The following is a 24,830-nucleotide window of genomic DNA, read 5'->3' as shown; positions in this document are numbered from 1 at the left end:
AATACTGATGTTATCATTATTGTATCAGCATAAATGAGTATTTGTAAAAATAGCCATTAAATACTAATTCATAAGTATATTTAATACACATATAAATCCTATGTTAAAAGTATAAATGAGTATATATATATAGCATAGTTCTAGGATTTGTAAATTGATGACCATCAAAAAGTAAACCACCCTCTTTAAGACTTAACAGAACTTAAAAAAAATTGCTTCAACATATGAATTTAAGACTTACTTTATTCAGCAAAATCATTTATTTACACAATGGGGAATGCTGGTTTGATTTTGTCAATGAAATAAAAACAAATTGAACACAGACAATACTGAATTGTATATATTTTGTATTAGAGCTGACCAACTGTTTCCTTACCTGTATCAGGAACATCAAGAGCAACAGTATCATGAGGACACTGATTTAACAATATACCACAAAGATCCAGCAACACCCCGGGAGCTTCCAAATGCAATTACCAACTTTTTCTTTTTTTATAAATATATAAAAAAACAAAAAGTCAGCAAAACCAGCAGTATGATGTAATAAACAAGAGTATAACTCCGAAGTCTGTGGGGTCAGTAAAAACCTTATCAGACCATCCATACTTTATAAAATGATCTGCTCTTTTCCAGACCACTAACACAGAATCCAAACAGGTGAAAAATATATCACTTTTTAGAAGACAACAATGATCTGATAAGGATTTGACTTAATGGAAGTAAGGGGAAAGAAAAGGAATTGCAGAGCATAGCCCCTATTAGAACAAGCTAACTTTCCAGATTTTCCAAGTTAAAAAAAAAACAAAAACAAAAAAACAAAACAAAAAAACCACTTCAACATGAAGCTACAATACAAAGTTTTTCCATTTTTCTTTGTAAAAAGTTCAGTTTGCAATTTAATCCTGGGTTTTTAATGAGAAGGACAGTTTGGGCCTTGACTTCCCCTTGCCCAGGATAATTTTTTGTTCTTCTTTTTGTTGACGTTGTCGCTCTTGTTCTAGTTTCATCCTTTCCTCATGAATCTTTCTTTGTTCTTCAACAATTCTCAACTGTTCTTCAGCCTGGAAGTTAAAAGAAAAAAGTAGAAATTTTTATGAATTCATGTCTTTTATTAGTAGTAGTTGGGAAATCAGGTGAGAATTCATAATCAATAGGCACATACAATAGTCTGTTTAATAAAACCTGGCCTAAGAGTACACCAAAATGAGAAGAAAAAATATTGAGAAATTAGAAAAAAATATAAAGGAATTATAGAAAAGCACTTACACATTTTGAAAATAGAAATTTCTACAAATCATGTCTTGAGATCAGTATACATTTTGTCCTATGATCTTTTTTTATAGATACCTTCAGTACCATCAGATTAACAGATTGGCAATTACAAACCAAGGCACAGGTTTATTCAGAGTATTTAATCTACAATTATGATAGCTAGATTTATAATTAGCAAGGCATAAAAAAATTATAGAAAATATCCCCACCCTACTGAAACTACATTATCCTGTTAATATAAAACCAAGAAATACTAAGGACTTCTTTCTTTGGAGAGGAAAAAATTAGGAAACTTTTTTGACTTGCCTGACTATAAAATTCTATCAAATTTCAAAAGGACTCTTATATAATTAACTCCTGAAGCACTTAACTCCTTCAGTCTTAAGCAACTGACTTCCCTACAAGGTTCTACAGAGTTCCCCTCTTTACCAAGCAAATACAGGCCATTCTCATCATCTCTTCCTCATCAAGTCTCTCCTTGATTCCCAAAGACATCATGCCCACTTCCTTAAATCACAACCAGGTACGACTCTACTACTCTCTCCCAGGGGACATTAGTGTGGTGACAATTTTGGTTATTACAACTAGGGGAATGGCTCCAGGCATCTTGCAGATAAGAGGACATGCATGCTGCTGGAATATCCTACAATAATGCATGGGACAGCCCCCCCCCCCCCCATCTAACCTCAAATGTTAATAGTGCCAAGGAAAACTTGCTCAAACCCTTGAATTTTTAATCTCATTATCAATGAGTTGTCCTTTTTTCTTCCCAGACCTGATATCTTGATCTTAAAACATTCACTGCATCCTTTGAATGCCTTCCTATTCCCACACTCAAATATTAAAAAGTCATTACTTCCATCTTCACTAATTCTACTGAAGTTATTTTCACATGGTCAAAAACTAACATGTTTAGTAACATTTCCCTTTATTCTTTCTTCTGTTTACTTGAACTTGAGTCTCCTATTTGACTCCATTGACAGGTAATGGACTCAGCATACAACATTAAATGTGTATATTTTATATTATGGGTAGAAAAAAGCCCAACTTTTAAATACATAATAAACAAACAGGTTCTTCTCACTTTTGGTTTTCAGATGGAGTAGTGGTGTTGATGGTTATGGACTAAAAGGTGAAAGATAAGGAAGTAGGGGCAAATCCACAGTAATCAAGGTTAAAGAGGAGGAAAATCAGAATTAAAAACAGTGGGACCCTGGCCAGCTAAGCTCAGTTGGTTAGAGTGTCAATACACCAAGGCTGTGGGTTAAATATCTGGTCACAGCACATTCAAGTATCAACCAATGATTTTTAACTTTTTGAAGTAACTGCACACTGCTTTCTACAGTGGCTGCATCAACCTGCATTCCCACCAACAGTGCACTAGGGTTCCCCTTTCTCCACATCCTTGCCAACACTTGTGTCTTGATTTATTGAAGATAGCCATTTTGACAGGTGTTAGGTGATATTTCATTATAGTTTTAATTTGCATTTCTCTGATGATTAATGATATTGAGCATTTTTTCATATGTCTATTGGCCATCTGCATGTTCTCTTTGGAGAAATGTCTATTTAGGTCCTTTGTCCATTTTTTAATTGGATTTTTTTTTTTTGATGTTGAGTTTTGTAAGTTCTTTATAAATTTTGGGTATTAACCCATTTTAGATGTATCAGTAAATATGTTCTGCCATTCAGTGTGTTGTCTTTTCATTTTGTTGATGGTTTTCTTTGCTGTGCAAAAACTTTTTAGTTTGATGTTGTCCCATTTATGTTTTCTTGTTTCCCTTGCCAGACCCAGCAATTCCACTTCTAGAAATTTATCCAAAGAAACCCAAAACACTAATTTGAAAGAATATATGCATCCCTATGTTCACTGAAGCATTATTTACAAGAGCCAAGAGCCAAGATTTGGAAGCAGCCCAAGTATCCATCAGTAAATAAACAGATAAAACAGCTATGGTACATTTACACAATGGAATATTACTTGGCGTAAAAAAGAAAACTTTACCCTTTATGACAGTATGGAAGGATCTGGAGAACATTATGCTAAGTGAAGTAAGTCAGTCAGAGAAAAGCAAGTACTATATGATTGCACTCATGTGGAATCTAATGAACAAACTGACTCAGACAAAATAGACACACACTCATAGACAGCAGGTTGACAACTCTGGGCAGGGGTTAGGGGCGTATGGAGAGATCAAGCAAATAAGAAAAAAAAAGAACTCATGAACATGGACAACACTGTGGTCATTGTGTGGGAAGGGGTTGAATGGAAGTGAAAGAGAAGGTATGGGTGGCATAAATGGTAATGGAAAAAAAATACAATAAAATAAAAGAAACCAGTGAATGCATAAATAAGTGGAACAAATTTATGTTTCCCTCTCTAAAATCAATAAATTAAAAAAATAAAAATAAAATAGTGGGAATCTGATGGACAAGCAAGATGGAAATGGAGTAGATTTTCATGTATTTCTAGGTCTTCGTAGTTTTACAAGGTGGAAAATGCAACATATACATACACACAGACATATATAGTGACATATATATATCTGTCTTCCTACTCAGATCTTTTTCCTAAGCTGCATTTCTAGTGGGTTAATGAAAACCCACCAGGGAAAGCTCTGGATACCTTCAATATTGAACATGTTCAAGATTTAAATTCCTCTAGCCTTACACTAAAATACATCGGTCCTTTCTATCTTCTCTACTGCCATCCATATTGTGTAGCTTTTTGTCTCCTCCGTCTTTCCCTGACCCCACCGAATAGTCGAGTTTGTTGATTCTTCCATTACGTTCTTTCATCTGATGTTTCTTTTCCATTTTCATTGCTACCACACCAGTTCTGAGCACATCTCTTACAAACAAAGCATTACTCTCTCACGCCCTCAAACTTCCAATGATTTTCAATGTGCACAAAATATGGCTTCATTTCCTAAATTAGCATACTACTTAGGACTTTCTATAATCTGGCTCCAACTGTGTTTCTACTATTCTCTTTTAAATTATCTTTTCTATCTTGCCTCCCCCTCCCTCCTTTGCTCATGCCATTTTCCTCCAACAGAAATCCTACCTGTACATCAAAATCCATTTCAAATCACCACACTCTTGCTTAGACTTTCACTGATAATTACAACAAAGAGAATTATCTGCTTCTGGTGATCTTTTAATGAAATCATATTCCAATTACTTTACCCACAGTTTTAATAAATCATCACACATTTGGGGTAAGAGGTTGGTAATGAATCAAGGTATAGTAAGACTCTTCATGTGTGTGCATGTGTTTGGGAACCCTTACCAACACCCAGACTCACTTTTTCCTAAGGTTCTAATTCAGCCCCTTGGAAGGCAGATTGGAACCTTGGGGAGTACAGGGTTTGAACATCACAACCTCAACCCATCAGAGAAATTTAATTACATAGCATTTTTAACCATATTATATTGATAGATATTCAAAGGTATAACCCAATGTTACTTTATGAAGAGTATTTTGGCAGTAGCTACTAAAATTGCATCTTCATAATACTTTTTTTACCCAGCAATTTAAGTTTCTGGGATTCATTCTGTAAGTGAACTTGCACACATGCAAAATTGTACAAGGTTATTTATTGTGAACATAGTTTATAAAAGACTGAAAAACCCTAATATTCACCAAAATGGAACTATCAATAAATTAAAGATCTACAAAACAAAATACCGTGTAGCTACTTAAAAAAAAAAAAAAAAAAAAAAGGGAATCCCCTATATACTAAAATAGAAAAATCTCCAAGTTTTACTGTCAAGTGAGGAGAGCAAAGTACCAAATGTATAATATGCTACTTTTGTGGAAAAAGGGGAAAAATAAAAATGTGTTTCTATCTGCCTAAATATGCACTGCAAACTCTGGAAAAACAAATAAAAACATAACAATATGCCTTTTAGAAATGGGAATGGGAAGTAGGTAGACAGGAGAAAGAGACAGAGGATTTTACTACTTTTTCTAGAAAAAAATTGAATTAATGCAACTCATTACCTAGTCAAAAATTAAAAGCAAGATTTTTAAAGTAAAGTAACTTCCTTCATGGACAAAAAAATACTAATGCTATGGAACTGAAATTACCTTAAGATTGGATAAAAAGAATAAAAGTTTGTTTCATTTAGGCCTACAAATATAGGAGATAAGTAAGTATGTATGTGTGTAGAGGGGGAACTTAATTTCTCTGACTACAGGTAACAGTGGAATCCCCAGTGTTAAACATACTCATATAGTATCTTATAAGTACTTGGTAATGGAATAACTTTTATAAATAAATGGAACCGGCAGATACCCCTTCTTTATGTATAAATCTTTGTATTTTGTTCTATTATAGCTTTAAATTAAGCACAAATGTTAATCGATTACACCCTGGCAAAACAAAACAAAACAAAACTAGACTACTTTAGTAAAAACCAAAGCCATCTCTCATTTTAATATAGTGGCTCTCACATGAAGAAAAATTGGTATCCTGCCTATCTGTGTGGTAGACTCTACCCCTTATTTGTTTGGCCTCTTCTAAACCCTATCATCTCCCTGCAATATATGCCTGACTTGCTGTTTCCTTCCTGATGGCCCCACTTGCTGGAGAATATACATTGTTCCTCCCTACTCGTTTCAAATTTATGCAAAAGAAAGCATTATTCCCAATGTGGCAAGAGAGAGGTAAGTGTATGTGTATATTCCTCAACAATACTAAGCTCTCCTACAAGAACTGAATGGTGGGCATCAAGAAGGTCAAAGAGAAAGCTAACTCTCACAATACTGGAGTAATTATACCCAGGACCCTGTTCTGATTCACAAAGATGGCTTTCAACTCTACACCCCACTCCAAAAATTGGTGGGATGAAATACACAAAGGCAAAACATACCATTGTAGTAGGGCCTATTCATCCCTTCCTGTATCTTCTGTCCCAACCTCCTTTATTTACTTAGAGGTCCTACTGCCTTTAAAAAAATTATCCTAAGCTTTCTTACACTGACTATAGTTTTTAGATTAAGGTAGTTCTTTGTAGCAGTCTCTTCAGCAAATAGGGATATTAAGTCCTACTGTCTACTTGAAACATGAAATTCCGCCCCCCCCAAAAAATCCAGATAGAAATATTTGTTATAACAAGTTATATGAGAAAGAACAAAAAAATACTGTATCTAGGAATCATGCCACTCACTACTCAGAAACATGGATTTCTGCATTTCAATCTCCCAAGACATATCCTGTTTCACTTTGCCACTTGCAATAATTTTTTTGGTTCATCGTCCCCTCCATAAGAACTATACCCAAGGCCCACTTTAGGTACACAATAAAAGAACATTAAAATGAAATTTGATGTAATTAGTTCTGACCCTTAGTAAACTATATATTAGTAAAAATTTTCTGAAGTTATTCATTTACAAGGTTAAAAAAAATAAGGATTAAAATAATCCCCACCTCTTGGGCCCATAGAAATCATTCATACCCCAACCCAACCCAACCCAACCCAACCCAACCCACTCTTTCTAGCCCCGTTCTTCTCAATTTATTTTAATTCCCCTTGTGTTACCTTTATAACCTTAAATATATTTTTGAAGCTTCAAGATTAGAAAGTGGAGACAACTGCTTCAAGAAGAAACTGAACTGAGCTCGGAATGGAATGTTATGCACAAAATCACTGCACTCCAGAATTTAGGAGAGAAATCTGATACCGTCAGGATTTTAGCACTCATATTAAAATTTCACAAAAAATCTGTGCTCATCTAGATGTGGTTCTTTAATCTCCTGTACCTAAACTAACTTTTGCCTGTTCTTTCAGGTCAGTTCTTTTATCTTGGTCACTATTCCCCGTTTGTGGAAGTTTTCCTTAAATGTCTCGTGATCCTCTACTATTAACATGGTTATATCCGGAGGTCTTCCCCAGTTACTACAACAAACTTTCTTTTCCTTCGTTTTTCCTCCTCTTTCTCTGTACACCCTTATCACTCAACAAGTTAATCTCTTCTCTTTACAGTGTCTATTTCCACCTTACCAATTTAAGCCTCTATCTTTTCACTGGCCTCAGAGACTTTCTTGTTTTCAGTCTCTTTCAAGCCACCCTATACAATGTCAATAAATAACACCCAAAAAGTTTTTTGAACAGTTGCCCAGAATACATTAACAGCAACTTAAATCAGCTTCCTATCTTATCAACGAGGGATAAGCCTCTCACTGATCAAAATCCTTACTTAACTTTCCCACCATTTCAAGTTAAAATATTTAATTGATATTTACATTTTGTGCCATACTATTAAAATGTGTATAAATAACACTATTAGTAACACTATTAGCTATTATAAGCACTGTGCTGTCTCAATTGATACATGCTACTCTTCTATAAATGCCCCATTTTCTTTCCAACTATGTTCGTTTCCTGTAACTGCTGTGACAAATTACCACAAATTGAATAGTTTAAAAGAACAAAAATTTATTCTGGAGGCAAGAAACCAGAAATCATTATCACTGGAACAAACTCAAGATGCTGACTAAGCCACACTCCTTCTGAAGGCTCTGGGAGGGAATCTGTTCCTTGCCTCTTCCAGCTGCCAGGGTTTCTTGGCTTGTAGAAGCATCACTCAAATCTTTCAGGCCAGTACCTTCAAATCTCTCTGTTCTGTCTTCATATCACCTTTTCCTGTATGAGTGGAGTCTGTTGGGTATCTTGACAACCTTTCATCATTATGTACTCTCTCTGTTCCTTTCAGTCCTAGTTGGCAGTATTTCTGCTGATATAAAGACTCGAAAACACTGTGGGTCCCCTATGTATACCATTAGACAAGAGGTACCTCCAAAGTTTTCCTGGATAATCTCATCTAACCCTGGCTTTTGTTAAAACGATTGCATAATCTCTTCAGCATCAGCAAAAGGTTTTCCAGCCATATACCCTTGGCCTTCTTTTCAGAGCAAGTTTTTCTAGCAGTGAATCTCCTAATTTAGCTTTTTTTTTTTTTTTTTTTTTGTAATCCAGATAGGCTGAAAAACTTCCCAAATATTCAGTGCTCATTGCTTTTTACTTACCGGTTCTTTCCTCAATATATCTCTTACTGAATTTTACTATAAACAGCAAGTACAAACCACATTTCACCTTCAACACTTTGGAAATATCTTCAGCTACATATGCAACTCATCACTTAAAGTTCTGACTTCCACAAAACTGTAGGACACAATTCAGCTTGGTTTTCTCCCACTATACAACAAGGACCTCTTCCCCTCCAGTTTCCAGTAACATGTTCATCTGCTTCTGAATTGTAACCAGAATGCCTTTGAAGTCCGCATATCTACCCAAAAGGCTTTTTAAATAAGTCTAGACATTATCTACCATATGATTGATTCTAAATTCTTCCAGATTCTACCTAATGTCCAATTCCAAAAACAATTCCACATTTTTTAAGTAATAAATTATCACAAAATAGGTAGTTGAAAACAACACAAAATTATTTTGAAGAGAAGTTGGACATCAGTATCCTGTGGGTTGTATGGTAAAATCTTCTGTATCCCTCTATATATGTGTAATGGCATTTAGGGTGTAGAAGATAATCTGGGATAAATACCCTCGTCTCAAAATCCTTAACTTCATCACATTTACAAGGACCCTTTTACTGGAGGGCAATATAAATTAACATTTACAGGTTCCAGAGATTAGGACATACTCATTAAAAAAACCTTGCTTACATTTTCTACGAAGTCTTTTCAGAAGTGTTTTCTTCATTGCACAGTGTTATCTGGTTTACTTTAAAATTAAATATGTGAAATACCTTTCATGTATGGTACTATTTTTTTCTCATCTCTCAAACTAGTGAGGTAAAACGTGTTAAAAGAACAATGAACACGGCTAATCTCCCTGTTTGATAAGGGGAAAACTACTTCAATATTAGAGAAAACAATCTGCAAACCTAGGATTTACAATCTGCACATATTTTAAAACTTCAAGAATGTCCCCCCCCAGTTAAAATTGATTTTTTTCTTTCTTATCAGTATATTTACAATTCATCAGAAATTGTCAGCCTGACTTCTTATAGTTTAGGTGTTTATATGCAAAGCAATTCACTAGGTTGCATATCCTGGCATTTTAAACAGGGGATAGTTTGACAGTCATTTTTGCTACTGACAGCCTTTTGGAAGAATACTTTATTCCCTATCAACATCTATCACCTTTCTTAGTCTGTTTCCCTTTCTAAATAAGTAAGAATCATATATATAATATCTGGGCTTTTGCCAGGTACATCATAAAAAAAAAAAACTGTGGAAAAGAAAACTTAAAAGTTTTCTAATTATTTGAAGATACTTGTACATTACCAGCACTAATGCAAGAACTAGGACCCAATCTGACAAAAAGCCAAGTCCAGTCAAGCCAAGCCACATTTGGATTATTTGATTTTGTGTCTGTTAGTAGTTTTTGCTTCCTTATGCACAGATAATATCCAATATCTTAATAAACACTTTGAAATTGAAATGAAATGAGCAAAAATTACCTTTAGTCCACAGCACTTAACATGATTTTCCTACAAGAGAGAGCCTATGTGGCTAAGCTAATTACTGGGACTGATCTTTGAACTTCTGCCATAAGGACATACTAAAAAGTTAGTCAAGAGTCTTGGCCCAGTAGTTCAGCTGGTTAGAGCAGCGGTCCCTAACCTTTTTGGCACCAGGGACCAGTTTCATGAAAGACAATTTTTCCATGGACCAGGGTGGAGGAGAGACAGGAGGCAGAGCTCAGGAGGTAATGCCAGGAAGCTTCACTTGCTCCCTGCTACAGTTTAGGTTTTTGGTTTCTAACAGACCACTCCAGGGGCTGGAGGGGGTTGGACCCTTGGGTTACAGCATCACCCCATACACCAAGGTTGCAGGTTCTCTCTCTGGTCAGGCAACATACAAAAATCAACCAGTAAGTGGAACAACAAAGTGATATTTCTACTCTCCCCCTCCCTTCCACTCTCTCTAAAAATCTATCAATAAAACTTAAAAAAAAAATTAGTCCAAGTGTGGTTTAAATATACTTTCTTTACTAATATTTTTACTTACAGAAAATGTAGAAACTAGAATAAAGTTACATATAAGTGTGCCAATTAGAGATTATTCTTAGCACTTTGGCATATTCTCCTGTCTATAAAATGTGCAAATATATTCTTGGAATTAGGATAATACTGTGTTTAGCTATTTTCCCCCTGTATTATCAAATATTTTGACTACAGAAAACTCACTATACGTAGGTGTTATAATTTATGTAAAACCTGGGTAATTCTCAAAACCACAAATAACATTGGGGAGAGCATCTTTGTCAGTTTATTTGTATCTGATTGAGTTTCCACAAGATAAATTCTTAGAAGCAGAATTTAAGTTTCCAGATATTTATCGTCATTTTCTAAAATGGTTATATCCATTTAAACTCCCAGGATGGCCATATCTTTGCCAACACCTGATACTAATGAAAAGAAGGAAAAAAAAAAAGCCATTTCTACTTTGGTATTTAGTATTAGAGAAAAAGAAAGGGGAGACATTTCATTGCTTTCCTATTGAGGTTGAGATATACTTCCATGAAATTATTATAGTTACTTCTCATTATTACTTGTGTGTACCTCTTTTAAATCTCTCAGTCTTTTTTTTCCTTATTAGTGAGATGGTCTGCTTTCTTAGAAATCTTCCCCAGGATATTTTCTTTTCTGATGTCTTAGACAGGCAGATTAACCTGTCTTTAATCTGCTTTCAAAACCTCACTTCCCATTCTCCCATTTCTTATCACATATACTTCTTTCTTAACTACACATAAAGTTGGTTTGCTACTACTACTGCTACTACTTTTTCCACTAGCCTGAGAGATCCCACACGCTCTTGCCTTTATTTTAATTCTACTTCCCGAAAGGCCTTTGACTTACTTAATTTCCTCATGCTCTTGTCTTCACCCTAAATTCACTTTCTATTGATCTATCAAGATTCAGCTCAGGCATGTCTCTCACAGGGTAATTATGTCAATTATCTCACAAAGTCCATACCACTTACCAAATATTTCCGTATCATCAGTCAACTTTCTCGGAGTTGTCCTTGTCCCCACAATTAATAACTTAAATGCATTAAGAAAACTTAATGCCTTGTCTATGTTTAATCTCAAACTGTTTTTCAAACATTAGTTTCTCAATATAGATTAGGTGAATAGTTAAGAATGGCCAATCTGTCTTCCTTGTTTTCTAGAAGCTAGAAAGCATCCCATTCTTTTTGTTTTATATAGAACTGTTGTCCCACATTTCTAGCACATTTATTATGTCTTGAAGCAAACAGAAATGTTAGTTCAACAAGATAAACTAGTACTACTGACATACCCAAGAAAGTCCCATGCTGCCTCCAACACTATTATATTCTCCTTCCTTTCTTAAATATCTATTATTTCAATGAAGCTTTCAATATGTTCCATGTAATATTTCTTAAGAAATGTGTAAAGATTATAAAGAGCTGTGCTCAAAAAACAGAGAGGAAGAGAAAAGGACAATAAAAATGAAAGAAACCTCAATATGTGCCTTGCATCTTTATATTAAACATTTTTTGTCTCCTACTCAACAAAGGATACTCTTTCCTTGAAAGCATATAAAACCAAATGAAACTTTCCTCCAACATCAGCAATAATTTCTTTCAACTTGCTGAACTAAACATGAGAAGCAAATTAGTATGTCCAGAAATTACCAAAACTTATCAAATTCAAACTTCTTTCTCCTAAAGATACCTTTCCACCCAAATTTTATCAGTAACATGAAACCAGAATAGTGTCACCAGTCTATTAGGTCAAATTCAAATGTTCAAGAACCATTGTGTGCTGGTCTAAGGGCCCATGGTCCAGTGACAAGTCTATAAACCAATAGATTTACAGGTGTTTTAGAAGCTTTTACAGTGGTTATTTTTCTAATACTTCACCTTAACAGTATTTTCCAAAAGTAGAAGTCTGAGACAAATTGAAATTACAATACAAAAAACCTGGCCAATTACCACCACTTGGGAAGCACTGCTCTGTAATACACTGGCTGACCTTTTCCCAGTAATGACACACAGAAAATCACATTTTTATGGTTCAAGACAGTAAACAAAAAAACTACTGGAGGATTATAAAAAGGCCAAGTAGTCCCTAGGCACCAACACACCCATTTTTGGTTTTTAGATTGATTATATCCATAGCCTTTTAATTCTAGTTTTCTTCTTCCTTGTAGTTTTCTCTATTTTTAAAAATAAACTGCTTTGTATCACCTTTTCCATCCCTATATCACATCATAATTAATTAAGTCTTTGTATTTGTTAGACTATAAACTTGGAATAGGAAAAAGCATTTACAATCTGGTATATTTATTATCAAATATACACTATTCTGTGTAGTAAGTGGAAACAAGGCAACTAATGCAGAGTGAAATGCTGCTTATTAGTTGGTTTAAATACTTTCAAGCTCTTCTTTCCATTTCTTTTTTTACGTATAGAAGTGTGAATAAGGTTGGAATAGAAAAAACTGGGAATGAAGAAAGTACAATTTTTCCCAGAAAACCTGTTTTAATCAATTGCAAATTTTGAAATTATCAGACTAATTAGAGTATCTGGATTGCCCCCAAATGGAGTAGTTTGTAACACAGTAGCTAAAATCTAGTGAACTATTCCACCCTTGCCTCACATCTCTTAAAAATGACCCAGAGAACTAAGTTACAGAACACACAATCATTCTGCAAAATATGAAAAAAGAACATAAAGAATTATTCATGTATACTTTATACATACCAGTTTGGCTTGTGCTTCTGCAATTTTTCGGTTATTCTCTTCCAGTATTCGCTCTAGCTCCTCACGTTTTGCACGTTCTTCCTCCTAAAGGGGAGGACATGTTAAGATGTTAGAAAAATAAAATGTTTATTTTTATTGATAAATATTTACTAATCTTCCTCTGCACTTTTTTGATCTGACTTACAGGGTAGCTTTATAGCTACCTTCTGTCTGACAAATGATAAACTGTGCAGCCACTAAAATTTGTTTCTAACCCTAAATTTCAATCATCCCTCCCAGTCCAAACAGCAACCGACTAAACCCTCCCTAATTGATAGGTTCCTGGCAATTATTACTAATACTTTAATATCACACAAATCAACAAGGACAACTACAAAACTGGAATAGTATTTACCAAATTAAAAAAATAATATAAAATATAAATAAAGTGAATATTTGTCTCACCAATTATGTATACCTACGTATTCTTTACCTATACTCCTTTAATCAGCATTAAAAGTTGAATATTTACTGTCTTGTCCAGTGTCCTGCAGAGTGTGCTCCTCGGCTGCCATACACGCCAGCTTCCTCTTTAAAATGATTTGTACTGTTAGCTTGGCAATACCTGCATCAGCAGCTCAACCATTTATAAAGAAACAACATACAAGGAAGGCTGAGCTGAGGAATGCAGATGTTTATGGTAAGAAGGAACAAAAAATGTAATTCATCATTCCTAAGGCAAACAATTAATAAGAAAAATACATTTACTGTTAGTGAAAAATACAAATGGTAATCCATACTTCATGGAACTAAGGGCTTCTTCCATGGGGAAAATGGACTTAACATTCAGATGTTGACAATTTCTAAAGGCAGCTTATCTTGTCATCTACAGTCTGAATTGAAATTCAGGAATCCAGTGGGTGCATAGTCAGGAAATAAAATTCTGTAATTTATCTTTTTCTTGGAGAATTTAATGAGATTTTATAATGCAAACTATATGAAGATTGCTTGATGGTTTGGGCAGTGTTCAGATCACAGCATACATAGTCAAATGATTTTAATATTTGGAAAGACTGTCAGAGGGTTGTGTCCGTGTAAAAAAAAAAAATTGTTAATCAAAAAGCACATGAAGAGAAAAAAATCTTCCTATGATTAATAACTCGCTACAAGACAGCACCATTACTCCAAAAATATCCTCATAATTAAAAGCACTGATACGAAAGTTTCATACATTCAATTGTATATAGTCTGTGATACCACCTAATAGACATGTATATCTAGTTAAAGATAGCAAAGGGAAAATACATTTGAAAAGCTAAGCTAACTAGAAAACAGAGATTAACATCAATATGTCTACAATAACGGCAAGACTAAAAATGACAATAGGCATATATTTTGAGTCAAATATTTAAATTCAAGAAAATATATCTACAGGATTTCCTGTAACACACACCAATTGAATTCACGTTCATTATGCAAACTCTGTTGAGGGACACCCAGTGCTGTAATTTGCCTTGAGTGTTTTAGTGATTTTTAACAAGTTTTAGGATCCTGGAGTAATCAGTGCAAATAAGCCATAAAGCTTCAGTAGCAAATTACTGTCTCACAGAAAGACATTTTCAACTTCTGCTCCAGCTGCTGATAAAACAAATCATGTGTTTAGCTTGACTCCAGACAAGGACAACCTGTTCCTTCATAACTCTCTAGAGAAAAAAAGGAGTTGTTAGTAGATACTAAAAAGTGGATGAATAATCTGGACATTTTTTCCTAAAAAGATTCTTTGAAACACATTAAGAAAATGGAGGGCCTTATGATCAGAATGCTAGAATTAGTCCATTGTGTCCAAGCAGAATTTAGGGAAGGGGGTTAGGGATAAAAGAAGGAAAAAGAGCAAGAAAACCTATTTATCAAAAGCAGGTGCTCTCATCACTCCATGTTAGGCCCTGCTCTTTTTAATCTGACTGAAGGCAGAAAGCCTCTCACAGTCTAGGTGATAAGAGTGATAAACAGAAAAGAATACATAACCACAGGTGGATTTTTAACCTTTTACCTTTACCACTCCGTGTCCCCCCACCCTCCCAAAAAAGAATGTAAGTCCTGCAGCCATGGCAAAAGTTTCAAACACTTCTCAAACATGTAAGCCAGTTCCATTAAATCAAAGTTTCCTTGAATATGTTTTATGCAAATAACTTTTAAATATCAGTCAGCACTTCTGAATAGGCTAAAAAATTAACTTTCGCAGCAATGTTAAGTTTAGATGAGAAAGGAATTAGTCTGTATTCCATCTCTTTCTGAACTGAGCAGGAGGCACACCCGACACTGAAAGTTTTGCCATGGACTGTCTCTACTTTCCAAACGACCGAGCGTTACCTCTCTGGCTTTTTGTGCTGCAAGCTCAGCTTGTCTCTGTCGCTCGAGTTCTTCGAGCAACTGCTTTTCCATGATGCGTTTGGCTTCCTCCACCCTTCGAAGAACTTCTCGCTCGATTTCATCCTTCCTTTTCTCTAATTCTTCCTCTACCCTTTTTGCTACCAATTCTTCCACTCTTCGTGCTGTTTCTTCCTCGATGAGTTTTTCTTCAATTTCCTGCTGCCGGCTAGCAAATAAAGTGGGAAAACATGACTTAAGATAATAAACCTAAAAATTAAAACTAGTCATAAACCTGTAAAACACTGAGACTGATTATAGGTTTCTATGATTTTACAATTCAAATTTCATGTAACATTCAAGGAAATAATAGATACGAGTGATGTAAAAATTCAAATAAATATAAAACCATGATTTTTCTTCTCTCACTTTCTGAATACAAAAAACTAGTATATACAAACAGCTTAATTCATCAGTTTTTATTTAGAAATGTACATCAAATCTGAAATAGGAAATCCACTTTTGTTACCAACTTTATAACCAAAAGACAAACTGGAAATATACAAATATGCTCCTCTGCCAATCCACCCAGTCTAAGTAAGGGTTGAGCTACAGAAAAGTCAAGAACAACCATTACATAGCAAGCAATTCAGACCAGCAAAATTCATTCTCCCTCTTCTTCCCCCTCAAGCAAAGTTGGAATAAATAGACTCAGAGATTCTGACTGCTAAGGCAATCTCTGTATAGCTTTTAGTGAAAATATAGACCATCTTATTCAGGTTCTGAACTCTATACACTTTATTGTACCTTTTCTTTTGTTAACTACTTTTCAATTAAAAGCTCTTCCAGAGATGGAAAAGTGGGTAAAAAAAATGTATTTGTCATCAGTTCTATTAAAAAGGCCAATGAAGCATAATACTGCTTTAATTTAATTATTTAATACCATTTGGATATTATGAACCAACTTATTTACTCAAAATAAAATTCTGCACTGAAAATGTGTCAATGATCACATCATTATAGCAGAAACCTTGCAAGTTTTATACCACTGATAGCCAATGATAGCCTCACGTGGTCTAGTCTGAAGGTCAAAATACAAATGACCTCATTTTGAGAGATGGGAAATATATTAAAATTCATTTCACTGCTTTCTTTCTGTTTAATGAAGACTTTATAGTTTCTAAGTGACCATTAAACACCCAATTCACTTCAGTCCTATAGATATTACGGGGGGTGATTCTATTCCCAAACTAGTGCTTTCATTTTCATTACTTATTCACAGTAATACCATCCTAACACCAGTGTATTTTTCACATTCCAATTTATGTCAATTTCTCCATTTAAACTCTACATTTTTTCTGTCAAGGAGACAGTAGCTACTTGAGCAAGCATAACTCCTTAGTTTCTAGATATCTACAATACCTAGAAGACGACTATTGCTTCTCTTTCTCTCTCAGATTTATTTATCTATTTATTATTTATTTATTTATTTTAGACATAGGGGAAGGGAGGGAGAAAGAGAAGGACAGAAACATCAATGTGTGGTTGCCTCTTGTGTAACCCGCAACCCAGGTATAGGCCCTAGACTGGGAACTGAACTGGCAACCCTTTGATTTGCAGGCCAGCACCAGTCAGGGATGCTGCTTGTTTCTTAGCAATTCCTCCCCACCATTACATTAGTCATTTTTATTTAAAAAGTATACTAAAGCCTAACAGGCTCTACCTATAATTCTTTTCTTTCATTCCTTTTAAACTTCCAACAAAATACAGCATTAGTGTTGTTTCAAAAAGTCTTTATAGCAGCTCAGTAAGAGAACAGATACCTACCCTCAACACTAAAACTGGCCAGGAATATCTAAAGGAAATCAGGCAGTAATTTCAATGGAAATTAAACTACATTTGCTATAGAAAAATTTTATCTACTTCATTCAGAGAAAAATAAAAATAAAAGATAAAACAAGTAAGACTAACAACTGCTGAACTGGAATGATGGGTATATAAGAACTATATTCCCATCTACTCTGTACTTTTGCATTAAGTTGGAAAGTTTCATAACACAGAATTTTAAAAGTATACACACCTACACATATTTTTTCTACTTGGTTCTTACAAAATTAGTAAATGCACAGAAACCTAATAAACTTTATTTTAAAATTTCAAAAATGATATAGTTGAACTCCTAAATATAAAAGTTCCAATTAACATTTTTCATATAAAGTAGAAAAGAGGGGAAAAAATGGGATAAGGCTTTAGGTTAGCTTATCAGTAGAAAAGTTGCCAAATTAACTTAGGTCAAAACGGCCCGATACATATTCAGGGTTTTTGTCAACCAGTCCCTAAGCAATAGCAATAGGCACAATGGCTAATAGGGCCACATTTCCACAGTAAGCATGTAAGCAAGCAAGCAAGAAGAAAAGGAGCCTAAATAAATTTAATTTATCACTTACAGCACAAAGCCAGATCAGCATGGTATTCCATGTCTCTGTATCCACTGATGGATACCAATTCACAGGGGCTGGATGACAGACAGTACAAGCACAGTGGTGGGTTGCTCTGCTGCTAAGAAGTCAATTCTAACTATAGGTCAGCAGTTTTATACCTAGAGGGGAGGGCAACTGGAAAGTCCCAAGCTCAACTGAACAGGGAGGATGAGAAATGACCTACTGGAGTTTCTCACAAGACTGCTTATCTTCCTTTGTTCCTGGAGGAACTACAGGGCAGCTCCCCATGACTATGCTTATGCCTTGCTGATATGTCCTGCTGAGAGACAGGCAAGGTCAGAGCCCCACGAAAGAACTGTTACCCTACAAATATTACCAAGAATATAATTTTTGTTGTTGTTATTCTTGGTGAGGTTATAATTGCTACTCCAGTAAATCAGAAATAATTTTGAAATCAATTTTTAGATCCAATGTTGAAAGGTTAAATATTGCTTCAACACCCCCCCCAAATTCAGAAAACCAATGTGCACATGTACAACTGAATTAAGCATTAGCTCCTCTTTTTTTTAAAAATTTTTATTGTTATCCAATTAGTTGTATGCCTTTTCTCCCCATCCCTCCACCCCACCCCAGCCGAACCCCTCTCCCTTCCCCTGCATTAGCTAATCTTTATTGATGAAAAATTTATCATAATCAATATTAAAGCAGTTATTAGGTTAATTTTTATAAGTCACAGAAACTTTCTTAAAAAAAAAAAAACTTAGTATCTTACAAAATATGTATCAATTAATACTATTGACTATCCACTCCCTAAAACTTCTGCATAGAAGTTGTCTGTCTCTAGAAGTTCTTTTATCTCTCTAATCTTTTCCTCAGGCTCTTCTGCTGGATCTATTCCCTTGCCAAGATTTCATGCCACCGATGAAAGGGTTGGATTAAAATCTTCAAGTTTTTCAATGGAAATGGTGTAACATGAGGTCTCCATTTTCTCCATGTTCTCAGTTGTTTGAAAAACACTAGTCAAAATCAATTTTAAAATGGCAACTATTAAAACAAAGCAGCAACGGCAAAACAGCACTGTTAAAGGAGAGAATGACTTTGTACAGAGCAGCTTGCAACAACATTCTTTTAAAATGTCTTTAAAATGTATCAACTCAACCCTAGGAGCTTCCTTCTAGGAATTGCTTCATAATATTAGCAAACTGCATTTAGTAAGTACTGAATAGATACTAAATACTCTGCCAACAGCTTTATACACCATGTCATCATTTACAGCTTTGATAGTTCCTCAGGCTAAGCAGTTCACTCACTGGGCTCCACCTCATTCATGTTGCGCTCTCTACTTGCGGAGACTCCAAAGCTGATAATCTTTAAGCACTGTACTACCCTTCACTGTTTCTCCAGGACAAATGTGAGAGGCAAAGGCATACACAAAGACTTAAATATCAAAATAATTTATTTTAAAATTTATAAAAATTTTTATCAACACCAGCTAGATGTTTGCCCTGATGTTCTGTCTCAAAGCCCTAACCTCCCCAAAACACGTAGTTCCATCTACTACATCTACTCATAAATGGTACTCTTTGCTCTCACAACAAGCTCTTTAAGTAGTCTTTGAAAAAACCCTCATACAGATCCCAGGGTCAGTTTAGATATTCTAACTTAGAAGACCCTCAATCTGTCATAGAGTTAAACACTAAGCATACTTGAAAGTGGACATCACAGGCTACATTAAGTTACTATGCCATTAACATTTTCTGATTTGGGGCAAGTCATTTTCAGCTGCCCACTTTTCCAACAGTTAATACATGTATACAGCATCTCAAAAAATTACACATGGCAATGATAAGGATACAGAGGAAGAGAGAGAGGGAACCACACTAAATTGCTGGGACACAGGGAGAAGAGGGAGAAGTTTTGAACTGAATTTAACCATGTGAATTAGCTATGCAAATATGAGAAAAAAAATTAAAGATCTGCCCTTTACGGCATTAAGATTGCAACTTGTAAGATTACATTTTATATTTCACCAGGCTTAATCTGACCTCACTTACATAAGTTATATTAAATAACATTATTTATTGAGGCCCATTATATAAGCATTGTCTTCAAACTTTAAATGCACTATTTCTAGTCTTCACAATAAGCAAGACAGGTCTCTCCATTTCACAAGTAAAAAAATCAAGCTCACAGGTAGGTGATATATTCAGGGCCTCAGAATTGTTAAGTAGCAAGCAATCTGGTTTCCAAATTTACCACAGAATTTTTAATTAGTTAAACCCAACAGAAGATTCTAATTTTACTGTCTATCTCCACCTCACACTGGACTTCTTGAAGGTACACGTGACCTCACTACATGTTCTTGTGGTACCCATTCTCAGTTTGCATCTTCTGCTTGTCTTCCTCCATCCCACTGCAAATAGAACATTCCCTAAAGTTCTTTTAGTCCATTGAACCAACTGCTCTTCTCCATCCATTCTCCCTGGATCATTCTATTCTCAAGGTTTCCCCCCCTATCTGGTCCCTATATCAACCTTGGGTAAAACCACTGTATCTAAAATCAGAGCCTACAGTGCAAGGGACAGGCTTTGGTTTTTCCCTCTCCCCTCTCCACTGGGTTTCTGACATTTTAACCAGTGTCTGAGACACAGTAGTTACATTAAATATTTGGTGGCTGAGTTGAAAGAATGAGAGTCAGTAAGTACTATTGATGCTTTCTGTCCTTATGTTTTACATCCAATTTTATTAGTTCTAAATGTTACTTAAATCTGTCCTTCTTTTCCACTCCAACAACTGCTCCCTCACTACTCCTGTGTAGACTAGTTTCTGTCCTGTACAGTAGTCAGGAATCTGTGTTTTTAAAAAGTCCCATGCCATTTACCTGCTTAAAACCTTTCCGGTTTCTAGGATGAAGTCTAAGCTCCTTAATATGGCATACAAGACCCTTCCCATGATTCCCAGCCCCTACCTTATCTCTCCAGTAACTCCATCACTTTAACTTAACACAACTTCATGTTCCAATTAACATTCACTCTTTCACTCCATGCTAGACCATTCTGTTCCCCTCCCTTTATTTCTCCTTTCGTCCACATGTAACCTCCTACATCTAACCTGACAATCTATCTTATTCGCCACTCATTCCTTAAGAAAACTAGTGTTTACCCATCCAAGATGCTTCCTGTCTACAGTCACATCACCATCAATGAATTTACCACACCATTATTTGTACCTACCTACAAGCTAGAAAAGGATCTTGGACAGGAGTCAGTCATCTTTATATTAACAGCACCTAAAAGAGTGCCTGGCACACTAAATGCTCAATGAACTGAGCAATATATTGGTTAGCTGCGTAAACTAACCGATAGGGATTTGTAGACAGACAACTTCTGCCCACTCCCAAGGTTCCAAAACGTAGGTCTTTCCTTTGTGTCCTTTGCATCGTTTCCAAGGCATTAGACCATATTAAGTAGTGCCTACTTCATGGTACCCACAAATTCAGTTTACAGGTGGTTGGTAGCTCTGCCCCTTCCTTCCTTCATAAATGCTAATGGAAGTTTACTTCCCCTATCAACTTGGAACTACATACCTCTTCTATTTTCTGATTTTCACCCCTGGATTTCTTCTGTTATTTATGTGTAGCTCGCTAAATGGTTCTAATTATTGTTAGCATACCAGGTTTCCTTTCACTTTTCCTACAAGTCTTAGCTTTCTAGTGAATGGAAAGTTTCTTTGAAGGTCTTTGTTTTCACACAGAAAAGTTATGAAATATCTTAGGTTAATTTTTTTAAATGTTCATCTGTTGATATTTGAGAGCTATATCTTTACAGTTAGTCTTGTTCCAGATCAAATAATTGGATTCTATATAATCAAGATTTGTTGTAAAACATTTATTTGTACTTGGTTTTCATATATATCATTGACAGTTCTAAGAAGTAAAGGAAAGATGAAAGCATTGTGCACATTTTGAAGGAATGGAGCAAAATACCTCTTCAGGTAGTGCTTCCTCTGTAATATTACTGCACCAGTCCCCAAAATGCATTTCTCTTTAGTAACTTTGCTCTTAGAAATAAGCTCTGCTGAAAAATCTACATAATACAAACCCAACTGTAGGAAAATTTAAAACCCACCAGACAACTCGGTACACATAAATTTGTCTCAGGAAAATTTTATACTCAATAACTTCCTGTCTCAGGAGTACTTTCTAAACATGCACTGAAGAACTGAGGAAGATCACTAGTCAAATAAGGGAAGTGAGCACATCTGTTTAACTACCTTTCAACATTAACAGTGGAAAAGGAATGTCCAGAGTAGAATACCATGGTCTTAAAACTAAACTAAACACTACATTTTAAAACCAAGAGTTCATTACTTTGGTATTATTTACACCTACTCTTGTATCAAAAGATACAGGAGAAATACATTTTACCCAAACAGTATTTGATTGTGAGTTTTCTTACATAAAAATTCTGTATGTGAGCAATCCAAAAATAAACTCAAATATTCAAGTGTTTTCTAAACAGCCAGTACACTATAAGGGGAAGCAAATATCAAGTTTATACCAAAGTCTGCTACAGAATAATATAAATCAAAGTTAAAAAGTATTTAGTAAAAAAGGGTATACTTTGATTGGTATGGTGGTTAATCAGGTGAATTCAAGCATCAAGTTTCACCCTACTGTACACTTACAGTATGTGCATTGTTTTTACACCTCAAAAAACAAAATAAAAAACCGAGTAGGCCCAAGAAAAGAAAAGCGACCGTGACATTTTAAACAGGAATACGTTCAAGAAAAATGCATTTTGGAGGGTTGTACTGTTGGACCACCAAAAAGTGTCTTATTTCGGGGAAGCCCAGTCCCAAATTTAAGCTGCAATACAAGAATGCTCTTGGCAGCTGCAATTTGCATCCCAAGGGTTAATTCCTCTTTGCTCTTCTTTAGAGGTACTACAAATGCTCTCCAAACACGTCTTCGACTTGGCTTACTGCTCGCCCTCCGGCCAACGCCACTCTCCAACCCCACTGCGAACTCCACCCGCTACTTCCGGCACACTCTACCCCTCTCGCGCCAAAATCGCCTTCTCCCCTGTAAGGTTTTCCTGCTCAAGCCCCACTAATTTCTCCCCAACCAACTCGTAGGGCTTTCCACAACCCAGTTCTGGAGCCTCTCTGGCCGGTTTCTGCGATCCTCCAACCTCCCTCTCGAGCCCCCACTAACCCAGAGCCCCCATTTCCCACTCTCCCCGCGCTCCAGCTCACTCCCCGGTTTCCGCCCCTCCCCCGCGGGCGCTCACATTTTTCGCTGCCGCTCGAACTCTGCTTTCTTCTCCTCCTCTTCTCGCTTCTGCTTCTCGTCCAGGCTGCTGCGCTTGCTCACCGTGCGCCCGAAGATGTCGATGCGGTCGGGCGGGGACGAGGCGCGCTCCCGGTCCCGCTCGCGCCGGGACACGGCCGTGTTGGTGGAGCGCGAGCGGGACCGCGACTCACGCCGCCGATTCCGTTTACTTTCCCGGGATTTGGAGCGCTTCCGCACGCGCTCCTTATCTCGGGACCGCGATCGAGACCGGCTCCGCTTCTTGTTGTGTTTGCTGCTCTTGGTGTGTTTGGAGCGGGACGAGCTCCGGCTCCGAGACCGGCCCATCCTTCCGGGCGACGCTGTGGCTAACCGCTGGCCTCGGGCCCCGCACGCTCCTGGAAACTCTCTCCTGCGCCTCCAGACACAGGCTGGCCGTCTTGTTGAATCCGGGGGAAGGAAAGCTGTCAGCCAGCTGACTTTCTGTCAATCCCTGAAGTGGACAGCCACCATGAAGGCCGCCTGCAAAGACAAGGCCGCGACACCAAAGCTCGCTAAGATGGCAGCCGAGACTGCACCGGCCGCCCTTCCCACAATGCCTCGCGCGAAAAGCGCCGCTGCGCAGCCCCGCCCTCTACGACTTTTGCCGAAAGCGAGGCGAGCGTCTCCGAGTGTGCTCGGCTTTTTCCGCCAGCCCCCGCGCCCCACCTTAGGCGCAGGAGCTGGAGTCCCTGGCTTCTGTTACAGTACACTTTAACTTTGTGGTAAGATGCCAGCACTGTAAGAACGAACCTATTACGTTTTGGTGCGAACGAGATCATGTCTCGGCATGAACTGGTTTTGTCAGGCAGACCTAAGTTACATCAGAATGAGCCTGAGCAGATCACATGCTCTCTGAGCCTAGCTTCCTCATTTCTACCACGGAGATTAGCTGGCTTTACGAGGTGGTCGTAAGGTTTACAAGAGATAAAGTAGGCTTTGATAAGTGGAAGCCTATGTTTAATATAGGCCTTCAGGTGTCAAGCGTTGTACTAAATGATTTCATTTATTAACGTGTTTAATTCTCATTTAAGGGATGGTAACTCTGAGGCCCAGAAGGTAAAGTTCCCCAGGTCACACACCTAGCAGGTGGCAGAGCAGGAGTGTGCAAAATCCTTTCAGATAACCAGTAAACCCACCAACTCATAGCCAGCAACGCTATATCCCTATATGTTGCAAAAAACTGTCACTGTCCTGAACAAGCAATAACCTCTTAAAAGTGAAATAAAAACATTTTCTCCACAAGGCGACAAAAACAATAAAATATTTCGGAATCAAATCTAACAAGTTACAAGATCCTGATGATGAAACCTCTTAACATTTGTTGAAAGGCGAAAACAAGACCTGAGTAAATAAAAAATGCATACCCATTTTTTGGGTGAAAACGCAGTATCAAATATGTGCCAGTTTTTCCCAAATTAAATTACAAAATTGGCACAATTTCCATCAGAGTCCCAAATTCTCTTGCAGATGAATTACAACTAACTAAATGATTTTAAATTTTATATGGAAGATCTCATACTTATGAATTATCAAGAAAACCTTGAAAGAGAAGAGTAATGTTTGCCCTGTAAAAAAAATAAATAAACACAAAAGTATTAGCACAGAAATAGCAAAATAATCAGTGTAATAGAAGGGTAATCTAGTCTTTTTCTTTAGATACATTCAAATAAAGTAACATTT

At 36.5% G+C, this 24,830-nt stretch overlaps 1 protein-coding gene and 1 pseudogene across 2 annotated transcripts; both read right to left on the bottom strand.

Annotated features, from left to right (window-relative positions):
* Positions 1-225: 225 nt before the first annotated feature.
* On the bottom strand, positions 226-23,704 carry ARGLU1 (arginine and glutamate rich 1). 2 transcript variants are annotated; one of them, XM_024578868.4, is made up of 4 exons: positions 23,110-23,704; positions 15,381-15,606; positions 13,032-13,115; positions 226-1,061 (listed from the first exon to the last, which is right to left on the bottom strand). In XM_024578868.4, exons 1-4 carry the CDS (start codon positions 23,454-23,456, stop codon positions 897-899), a joined length of 822 nt encoding a protein of 273 aa, XP_024434636.1. In that variant the 5' UTR covers positions 23,457-23,704; the 3' UTR covers positions 226-896. The 2 variants fall into 2 exon arrangements, with proteins under 2 accessions (XP_024434636.1, XP_071076313.1); XM_071220212.1 differs by lacking the exons at positions 226-1,061; positions 13,032-13,115 and adding an exon at positions 13,407-13,600.
* Positions 23,663-24,830, bottom strand: part of LOC112321453 (small ribosomal subunit protein uS13-like) — a 35,836-nt pseudogene continuing 34,668 nt past the window's right edge.

This window comes from Desmodus rotundus, chromosome 13 (genome assembly GCF_022682495.2).
Source record: "Desmodus rotundus isolate HL8 chromosome 13, HLdesRot8A.1, whole genome shotgun sequence".
In the NCBI taxonomy this organism is placed as follows: Eukaryota; Metazoa; Chordata; class Mammalia; order Chiroptera; family Phyllostomidae; genus Desmodus; species Desmodus rotundus.
This window is presented reverse-complemented; position numbering and strand designations above follow the sequence as displayed.

What these genes read in the sequence shown, in the direction of transcription:
- ARGLU1 (XM_024578868.4), bottom strand. Translation starts at nt 23,456, where the DNA reads ATGGGCCGGTCTCGGAGCCGGAGCTCGTCCCGCTCCAAACACACCAAG. An exon ending in TTCGAGCGGCAGCGAAAAAT is followed by an intron (nt 15,607 to 23,109) that starts GTGAGCGCCCGC and finishes TTTATTTGCTAG; the next exon opens with CCGGCAGCAGGAAATTGAAG. An exon ending in CAGAAGCACAAGCCAAACTG is followed by an intron (nt 1,062 to 13,031) that starts GTATGTATAAAG and finishes TTTAACTTCCAG; the next exon opens with GCTGAAGAACAGTTGAGAAT.